Source organism: Echinops telfairi, unplaced genomic scaffold, assembly GCF_000313985.2.
Source record: "Echinops telfairi isolate 266 unplaced genomic scaffold, ASM31398v2 ScPeMD7_18;HRSCAF=68, whole genome shotgun sequence".
In the NCBI taxonomy this organism is placed as follows: Eukaryota; Metazoa; Chordata; class Mammalia; order Afrosoricida; family Tenrecidae; genus Echinops; species Echinops telfairi.
The window spans coordinates 98,982,127-98,992,566 of NW_022103915.1; the positions used below are offsets into that span (position 1 = coordinate 98,982,127).

Here is a 10,440-nt window from a genome sequence, read left to right on the forward strand (position 1 = left end):
ACTCCCCCCATCATTCACTATGGTAAGATTTTTTGTTCTGATGATGCCTTATACCTGGTCCCTTCGACACCTCGTGGTTGCATAGGCTGGTGTGCTTTCAGCATATTTTTAATGCAGTTTTTGTGGTACAATTAGGTACGTTGGCTGATATTCGGGTTGGCTTATACTCTAGTATATATGGTATATTAGAAATGTACCCTAATTGGCAATGTACCACTATATTTAAATGTGGTTTTATTTTTATTATATTGCATTTTTTATTTCCCCATACTATTTAATGTACCATAGTAATGCATAATAGATTTCTTTACAAAGATAGTGAGTTCAGAAGAGCTTTGAGTTATCAATGGTCATAATAAAGACAATGTAGGAAAAAATAAAAATGGTAAAAGAACATCAGGGGCAAAAAAACCCCCAAACCAAGAAACCTTCTCAGACAGGAAATTTAATTATTATTTACTTTCCGCGAGTAATACAACATCATAAGTGTAGCTGCTTTTGATGACTCTGTTTAAAAGCTTATAACCTATAAGGAAAGTCTAGAACAACTTCAGCTTTGACAAACACATAATTAGAAATGATAAATTGAGAGATAAAAGCGGGAAGAGGAAATAAGGTAAGGATATGTGTGCTAGTTTTTATCTTACAAAGTAGAAGCAAAGTGGTCCTACTTTAGAAATTAAGGTACACTTTATCACTTCAAATTGCAGAGGAAATCATTTGAGATAAAATTAATGTTATAAATATGTTTTGGAAAGAGGCGGTGTGAGGGAATTAATCGTGTGCTCAGCAGAAATTGAAGAAATAGCCTAGAAAACTGAAGAATAAGTCAATGGAAATAAACTAGAGGAAGGCCTAAGGCATTCTGAAGTCAAGAGAATTTTTCGTGGGGTGGGGGGGGACTCCGAAAAACAAAAACTTTGAGATTTTAAATATTAGGTAAGAGTTATAGAGCACAGGCTGAAAGTCTTGAGTAACCCAAGTGGAAGGAACAACTGTTGTAAGGGCAAGGAAGTGTGGGACCGCACAGTGTCTTGTAGGGAGAATGCGGCTTTAGCAGAGCGGCTCTCCACCTTTCTCATGCAGTGACCCTTTCATACAGTTCCTCATGTGGTGGTGACCTCCCAACCATCAAATCATTTTCATTGCTACTTTATAATGTAATTACTGTTATGGATCAGGCAACCCCTGGGAAAGGGTCATTCAACTCCCCTCCCCCCCAAAGGGGTCACGACCCAAAGGTTGAAAACTGCTGCTCTAGGAAGACTGACTGGCAGTTAATCCTTAAATTGTAAAGAGTCTTACACAATTACATTTTTAATCCGTTTCTTCCAGTTAGGGTTTTGATAATTTTTCCTCTTATAATTTTTATCATTGACAAGTTTCAAAACAATAATGAATTTTATTAAATAAACTTTTTCAGAAGCATTATCTCCCCTGACCTTAGTGATTCTCATTTTGGAGAATATCTGAAATTTGAACTGTGATATGGTCTGGTCACGTTAGCATGTTGTGTGGAATTTGTACTGCTGGCATTGTTGTGGTAGTGAGATGTCCAGTTCCTAGGCTCTTTGACAGAATGTGCGTGTCTGAAATCGGGCAGTGCCATTTGGAATAGAGAAGAGGCAGGGGGTTGGCGTTGGGTGGGTGTGAAAGAGCCTTAGGAGGCAGTACTTTGTTTGGTAGGCCCTACCATTTCTTCTAAAACTCAAGTCTGATTGTTGGAATGATAAACTACAGAAAGAAGCAGAAGCTTTTGCTTATTATCGCCGGACACATACTGCCAATGAGCGGAGGCGGCGTGGTGAAATGAGGGATCTCTTTGAGAAATTGAAGATCACGTTGGGATTACTCCATTCTTCGAAGGTTTCAAAAAGTCTGATTCTCACCCGGGTAAGTATTGTGTGTAAAGGACAGAAGAACTTGACTAAGCAAATCTTTTACAGAGAAAGGAAATTCATTGCCATTTGCAGAATATTTAAATAGAGCTGCTTGCACATAAACATGTGAGTGTGCAGTGATTGGATGCTCAGTAAATCCCTTGGGTGGGGTTACTGGGATCATTATACAATCAGTAGCTAGATTTGCTTTCTGTTTATATTAAGGTTCTTGAAATAATGGAAACACAAAGTAGTTCATGGTGATTGACTAGAGATATAAGAAAATTTCCTTATATTAGTGAATTTGAGGAATAATATTTAAATGTAGTTCTTGACAGTTGATAGCTACTTTAAAAGAAAATCTGCATGTAGAAGATTTTAAAGAAATTTTTATCAAATTGCTTTTAAGTAGAAGGTGGAGGAGTGCAGGCTAAGCATTCATTACCCACCCTCCAGTCCAAAGCTATTTCTACCAGATTTTACTTATAGTAAGAGGCAGTGTTACAGTTCATTAAAATCTAGGCAGAGTACAAGTGCTTTGTATATTCTTATCACTGCTTTTGATGTTCTTTGGAAATACAGAGGTTCTCACCGACTATTTGTTAGCAAACTTAGAACAACAGTAAAAAAATGAACTAGTTTTTGCTTGATGTAGGACATCTAGCAGTAATGCTGAGGTCCAAGGGAAGAGAAGGGCTATGATGGTTATGTAGCAACTTGATTGGTCCATTCTCTGTCATGTAACAATGCAGTTACAAGCTTGTGATCTGATGTGCTCACCCTCTATTTTTATGCAATGCTGATTTTCACGTAGTGACCTCGCCTGTGTAACCTAGCCATGTTGCTAAGTGTATCTAATGTTGACCCGTGTTCTCTAACAGTTAGAAAATCTCATTCAATTTAACCAAAATTAATTTCTAAAGCCTTGAGAATTGTTTTAAGTGGCATTTTTAAGTCTTTGACTTTTAAATTACTATTACAAAAATTATGTAGCCCTCACTTGTTTGTAGGAAAGAGAAATATGATTGACAATGATAATTACGATTTCTATTCTAGGCCTTCAGCGAAATTCAGGGACTCACAGATCAAGCAGACAAGTTGATAGGACAGAAAAACCTGCTGACACGAAAACGGAATATTTTGATACGAAAAGTGTCATCTCTTTCAGGTAAGATGGGTACATAACCTGGTGAAGAACGTAACGAGCTGTAGTGAAGAGGGCCCCTTGGTAGATCTTTCAGATACTGTTTGTTGGAGGCTTAGCTCGCCCAGAGTTATCTCTTGATTGAGGGAAACTTTTTTGCTGGGTTATAATCATTCTTGCATTTCATAGTTTCAGGGAATCTAACTAACTGGATTTCAGTTGACTTTATTTCTCATTGTGTGAGGTCATGTAGAGAGTAACAATTTATTTTCTGTCAATTACAGGTAAGACGGAAGAAGTGGTATTGAAGAAGTTAGAGTATATATATGCTAAACAACAAGCAGTAGAGGCACAGAAAAGAAAAAAGAAGATGGGATCAGATGAGTATGATGTGTCTCCCCAAATTAATCAACAGCAGGAAGGCGCTTCTGCATCATCTGTAGATGTTGGACAGATGCTCATAAATCACAGGCGGGGGAAACCTTTGATTTTATCCAGAAAGAGAGTCCAAGTCACAGGTAGGAGGGACATTCCTTAGTGTAGAAAAGTAGCAGTTTAGTTTAGTGGACTGAATCTTTTTTTTTTGGCCATAGTTTTAGTTTCATTTAAGTGAATGCACAGAAAGTAGAGTATGAAATGAGATAGTGATTCGCAGACAATTCCTGAGACCTACTTCTAAAAGCCTCACAGCCCTAGTGGACTATTTTCTCTAATGTTTCTGTAAATTTTTTAAGCTGTCATCTTTTTAGACCTAATACATCAACTTTTGATTACCATGTGTTTTTTATCATGGGCTGAGGAAGTTTGGCGAAGCTGAGACAAAAGAAGCTGGAAAGTTAAAATAATAAATTTTGTTGGCTCAGGCCTTAATTACCCATCAATTTCCCTATTAGTGATTTACTACTAAGAAACAAAAATAAATTTATTTTGAGTTCTTACTTTTGTCCATTTCACTCTTTGAGAAGTCCTGTGTATGAAACAGAAAAATCTGTTAGCAATGGATTCTGCAGTGTTAGTTAAATACTGAAGATACAAAAATTGTTATTGCCAAGAAAGGAGTTTGATGACTACTTACTCCAGTCACCTCATTTCATAGATGGGAAAGCTGAGGTTAGAATTTGTTAGATGTAGAGGAAAGCTGCCTAGGAACACAATCATGTATACATTAACTTTAGCACATCCTCATCATTTTGTCTTTTGATTATTTAGAATTATATTTACTGAAGAAATTATCAAACGTTTCTTTGAAAGAGAAGTCATGAGTATATTTCTCTCAACAAATTAGAACTTTTCTCTCCGCAATCAATCAGTAAACCATTACTTCAGTGAAAAATGACTTAAAGAGTCAACCAAGTTGACAATCCCTCACTACATTTGAAGTTACTTGTCTTTTTAAGTCAGTATTTTAGGGATGTCTCCTAGACTATTGGACTTACACTAGCTTTAGATGAAGGCCTATTATCCTTAACTAATTTCTGATCTTCCTTTCAGAAAATATTTCACCCTCTAACACTCCACACACATCTGGCAACCTCGTGATGACTCCGCAAGGGCAATTGCTCACCTTAAAAGGCCCCCTGTTTTCAGGACCAGTGGTAACTGTTTCTCCCGCTCTCTTAGAAGCAGATTTGAAGCCTCAGGTTGCCAACAGTGTTGTGGCTCAATCAGGTATGATATAGTTGTTGTCTTCTGTGAGTAATGAAAGAGGGTTATTCTTGATACACAGCTATAGAAAAGGGCTTTTGAATGTGATCAGTAATTATAAAGAACCATTTCATTGACGTTAGGCTTGATTCATGATACTGATAGGTCTGTTTTACCTGGGATTTAGAAATGTTTTGTGAATTGGCAATTTGTAAATAGGAACAAATATTAAAGATAGATGCCAGAGTGAAAGGACAGTGTTGAAGGGGCCCATGTCTTAGCTCTTGATGTTGATAAATATTTAACAATGTTATACCGTACAGAGATGGTGCTCTCTTGCATTTCCAGCCTAATTCCGATTGAACACCACTCCCTTTTTGTGAGGAGCAAGTGGCGCCTTGTAAAGGAAGTCTCCCTTTAATTATTTTATAATCTCCAGCACCTTAATTTCTACTGAAGTAAAGGTATCCTTAAAAACAAACTAACTACGAAGTATTACTCTGACTTGTGATAACCTCACAGAGGTTACAGAGTAGAACTGCTTCTTAGGGTTTTCTTAGCTGCGGTCTCTACAGAACCAGATTGCTAGACCTTTCTTTTGCAGCTCTACTGTCTCGGTTTAGACCACCAAGCTTTAGGTTAGTAGTCAGGCAAAAACTATTTGCACTGCCCAGGGACCTTAAGGAACCTTTCCCTATACCTAGATCCTACTTTATACCATTGCCATCCATCAGTCCCCTGTCCATCTTCTGCTAGATCTAATATAAAGGAGCAAGCCTTTCACTATAGTGCTGTTTCTGGAGCTTCATTGCCCTTTCAGAGTTGCAGTTAATTGTGTGCTATAGGATACAAAATTAACTTGGGACATATTTCTATACAGTTGTTAAATGGAACTTTTATTAATAGTGGGATGTCAAACCCTTTGGATTAGATTTTACTTGTTTTTTTCTTGTTAGGTTAGGTCCACAATTTGAGAAATGAATTTTTCCTGTATTATTTTGGTAAACGTAGACTGGGAAGTTTTAAGTACAGCTCCCTAAATCCTTGGGTATGATTGAGGGAGAAGATTCTGCCCACTGTAGCTCTAAACTGGTTTTTTTTTTTCTCCCTCTGTCCCCTCCACCCACCAGAAAATGATGACTTATTCATGATGCCAAGAATTGTTAATGTGACATCATTGGCCACAGAGGAAGGTTTAGTAGATCTAAGTGGCAGCAAATATCCTCATGAACCTCCTGATGGCAAGCCACCCGACCCACTAAAAGACAACATCAGTAATGAAGATCACTCCTTTGAAGATCTGAGTAGAATCTCTTCTAGAGGCAACCACAGAGATGGTAGAGTGGCGCTGAACCCGGCACAGGTGTTTCTGGCAAATAAAGATTCTGGTTTTCCACAAATAATTAATGTTTCCAGTATTCCAGAAGCACAGGAACTCTTACCTAAGAAGATTTCTGGTGATAAAAGAGGGATCCAATATAAATGGAAAGAGAATGAATCAAGAGGGGAGAGACTGAAGCCAAAGGAGTCTCCATTTCATAAATTGAAGATGAAAGATCTCAAGGACTCAAGCATAGAGCTGGAACTGAGAAAGGTAGCATCTGCTATAGAGGAAGCAGCGCTGGACTCCAGTGAACTACTCACGAACATTGAAGATGAGGATGACACTGATGAGACACTGACCTCTCTGCTCAATGAGATTGCCTTTCTGAATCAACAACTAAATGATGACTCTGTTGGCTTGGCTGAAATGCCCAGTCCTATGGGAACAGAGTTCCCAGGGGATGCTCCACAGGCTTTTATCAATAAGCCTCCTCCTAGGAACAGAGGAACTTTCCAGGTGGACCACTTAGGAACTGGTTTGAAAGAGTTGTCTGATGTGCAAGAAGGGAGCGAACCCATCAGTCCACTCCTCTTACACTTGGAAGATGATGACCTTTCTGAGAATGAAAAACAGCTTACAGAACCAACCTCTGAGACAGATGTACTTAAGATTGTTATCGATCCAGAAATAAAAGATTCTCCTCTTCCCCTCAGGAAAGCCAGCGATGGAGGGAAGAATAAGTCTAGTCACCCTGCAGTGTCTGAAAGTGTGTCCTCACCCCCTACTCTACACATGAAGACTGGCCTGGGGAACAGCAGCACAGATACTCTGTGGCGACCAATGCCAAAGTTGGCACCTCTAGGCTTAAAGGTCACTCATCCTTCCAGTGATGCAGATGGGCAGAGTCTTAAAGTGATGCCTTGTTTGGCACCTGTAGCTGCCAAAGTTGGATCAGTTGGACACAAAACGAACTTAACAGGGAATGATCAGGAAGGCCGGGATAGCAAAGTTATGCCCACCCTGGCACCTATTGTTGCTAAATTGGGCAACTCTGGAGCTTCACCAAGTTCTGCAGGGAAATGAACTTAACTTGTCCTAAAGCGGAAGCCAGGCTGTGAGGGAAAATTGAATCTCATCTTTCTCTGCAGGCATCTGTTGGTGTCATGAACTATAATCCTTGACTTGGAGGATTTAGTGGATAATGATGGAGAATGGGGGTAGGGTGCTGACCCCAGTGTAAGAAATTACTACTATGAATTTCTGATCATGTTAAAATGTGTTACCTCACTTGTGGTGCTGGGTTCCCCTCGTCGTCTCCAACAAGATGTGATCCATTACTGAACACAAGGTGCCCGTCTTACCCAAGGGATTGATCATTGTGTGGACTCCCAGTCCATACAGTGGTCCTTAGTTCTCTCCCCGCGCAGAAGCCACTTGAGACTTGGGTGATGTAGTAGACTGTAGCTGGTAGCTGTGGGGCTTACGTCTGAAATCCAAGGAATGTGATGTCCTTGTGCAAAGGGATCCAGAAGAGAAGATTTTGGTTGGTGTTTCAGACATAGGGAACGAGGCTGTATGGGTCACGTGAAATACCAAAGTGAAGGGCTTTGTGACATTTGGCAAAAACTTCTCTGTATCCCAAGTAGCTTCCATTTTTCTTATCATTTCAATCAGAGATGTAAGTTCTGGTAAAGTAGGGATGCTTTTATGTTGATCACTAAGCTGACTACTTTGAGATGTTTTTAAGAAAATAGTAGTTCTCTTTTTTTGTCAGAACCCACAAGGGTTTTGCAAAGACCATTTTATAGTGCCAGCGATTTTGATTTGGAATCTTTATTTTGGAGGTAGGCTTAGAGAAGCCGCTTTGCTCGTTTCACACATCATATCACTTGAGAGAGCTAGAACGAAAGCATCTCCTCTTTACACCAGAGCCAGTGGCCAAAATATATACTCCTAATAAATAAAATTGTGGGGCTGGACATTTCCTAAATTAAACCAGCCTCCTGGTGCTTGAAGGGTTCATTCACTATTACCTGCACAGGATGTAAACAGAAAGAAAGTCACAGTAGTCACTCTTTACCAGGGAAATAAGGCAGTATTTGAATCACGAGATATATTTTTTATTATCTGCTACCATGGAATAAATGATCTGTAGAGCTTTTTCACTCATTAGCTGTCAAAGTATGAAGGACTGACAGCCTGTAAAGATATTTATATTTTTGTATAGTTGTTTTCATAGATTTCTCAAAGGCTGAAGTTTTCAACCTAGGAGATGAGATTTGTATTGAGTATAGAAATGTTTCGTATCTAGTTTGTAAATAATCATGGTGCACTTGAAAGGTCTCCTGGAACTCCTGGGGGCAAGGATTGCTAATCTGAAAATGTATAGACTGGGATTTAGCTGCTGCATTTTGCCTTTCTTAAATAATTATATTTTGGAATGTAACCGCTCTCTGTCTTCATTGACAGGATCTGCTTGTGTGTGAAACATTTACCACAAGAGCTTCCAGTACCTGGGCTGTGCCTAGGTGATGCTGTTGCTTCTGTATCCCCTGCCTCCTTTACTGCAAATCCATTCAGCAAATTTTCGGACCTAGATTGTGAGACCAACTTTGAAATGGTCCTAGCCAGTGAGTTATTAATTCCATGGTTGGTTCCTTTCTCTTGGCTTGGTAGTCACCAGATTGAGAGGAATGAGGACAAGACTAGTCTGCAAACTTCAGTGGGAGGAAAGTCTTAGGTGGTTTTGTTCTACTTGCCTTCCTGGAGCTGCTTTAAAGGCTGCTGAAGAAGCCTGAAGTGTAGGTGAAGCACATCCTTCCGCTTCTCATTACCCTCTCCACTTCTGTTTTCCCAACAAATTTCATTCAGTACCTTAGCCACGGAATCCAACTCCTGTCTGCCCTGCTAATTGTCTTTGGATACGCTAGTGCTCTAACCCAGGTCTGGAGCAGTTTCCCATGAATTGTTTCCTTGTCACTCCCGTTTCCTCCTGCCTTACCAAGGCTGCTCTTGTGGCTTCTGGGGGTCAGCCAAGGACTAGGCAAGTGAGCAAACAATCCTCAGGAAAAGGATCTTTTTCGCTTCTGAACACTGTTACCTTTTTAGGGGAAAATGCTGTTCTTTTTTTCCCCCAAGGAGGAAAACTCTATCCTTGACTGGGGAGGATATTTGACTCTGTTTATGATATATGAAGGTGGAAATGATAGAAGATTCCAGGTGTTCAGGAAAGACCACAGATTTTATTACAAACCCCCAAGATAGTGTGTTCTAAAGACCCATTTAGAACTAGGAGTCCTCAGGGTGGGTTTGAAAGAAGACTCAATCTCCAGAGCAACCCTGCAGTGCAGTCTTCACGAATCTCAAACACGACTCCCTCTAACCTTGCCCCAGGAGAGACGGAGCTATAAGAAGTATGTGTGTGCTCATGAAAACCGTAGTTGAGTGAAAGGAGTTGAAGAAGATGGAGGGCAGTGGACTCTCACCCTAACTCTTTAAGAAGCATGATCTCAGTAGACCAACAATTCACCTTTTTATACATCTGTAAATAAATGGAATGTTTTTAAGAATATAATTATGCCAGATTAGCCTTTTCCTTTATATATTAAATATATATCTTTTCTTTTTTGCTTTTGAAAAATGACTATTTTTTTAGAAACCCAAGACCAGAAGAAGACATTTGGCGGCTGAAAGGCAGAATGTATCAATCTGAAATAAATAAACCAATTAAAATAATTAAAGCAGGATTTGGTGTTGGGGGGTTTGTGCCAACTTGGAATTGTTGCCACTGAAGTAGTTTTGGCATGGGGGCTCCTTACCGTTTTCAAGCATTTCTGACATGCTGTCGGGGATGTTTGTGGTGTTCTGATCCATACAGCATGCTTTCCATGGAGTCTGAAAACTTTTGTACACCTTGATTGCAAATAATTTGTCTAAAAGAATTATTTAAAAGGAAGAAAGGTTAGCCTTGTACTGGTGTGTGCAGGCAATATACTTGCTGCCTGGGTAATAACAGGGGTCATAAATTACAATCTTAATGGCTGCGGGTGAATAGGTTTTCTCAGCAAAATATTTGTTAACTTTATAATTTACAGTCTAAGGACTTCTTTAAATACTTTAGGCCACTAACAGATCAACACCATTTATATAGACTTTGTATACATTGTTCATTTTGAATAATTTTACATTAAATGCAGTAGTTTTATTCCCCAGAATTATAGGTCGAATAGCTGATGCAGAGGCTTCCGTATAATAAGTTTCAGAATGGTTTCAACACTGAAGAAAAACAGCTCCTAAGAGTATATTTGGGGAGCATGCATTTAGTTACCTTTTTTCCTAATAAAATGGAATCAGATGAAATGACCTGAGCGGTAAGTGCTTCGTGAAGGCATTTAAAAGAAGAAAAAGTGTGTGTGGTCCTCCCTTTCAGGAGGTGGATACAACAAGCT

The 10,440-nt window shown here is 39.3% G+C and overlaps 1 protein-coding gene across 8 annotated transcripts in view; it reads left to right on the forward strand.

The window, feature by feature from the left end:
• MGA (MAX dimerization protein MGA) overlaps positions 1-9,621 on the forward strand; it is a 70,016-nt gene extending 60,395 nt beyond the window's left edge. For 7 of the 8 annotated variants that reach the window (XM_045288208.1, XM_045288214.1, XM_045288210.1 and 4 more), the window contains 5 exons: positions 1,741-1,893; positions 2,937-3,048; positions 3,309-3,542; positions 4,516-4,692; positions 5,799-9,621. In XM_045288208.1, the coding sequence (XP_045144143.1) occupies positions 1,741-1,893; positions 2,937-3,048; positions 3,309-3,542; positions 4,516-4,692; positions 5,799-7,075 (1,953 nt within the window). In that variant the 3' untranslated portion in view covers positions 7,076-9,621. The remainder of the gene's footprint in view (positions 1-1,740; positions 1,894-2,936; positions 3,049-3,308; positions 3,543-4,515; positions 4,693-5,798) is intronic. The other variant, XM_045288211.1, reaches the window with a different exon arrangement.
• The last annotated feature ends 819 nt before the right edge of the window (positions 9,622-10,440 follow it).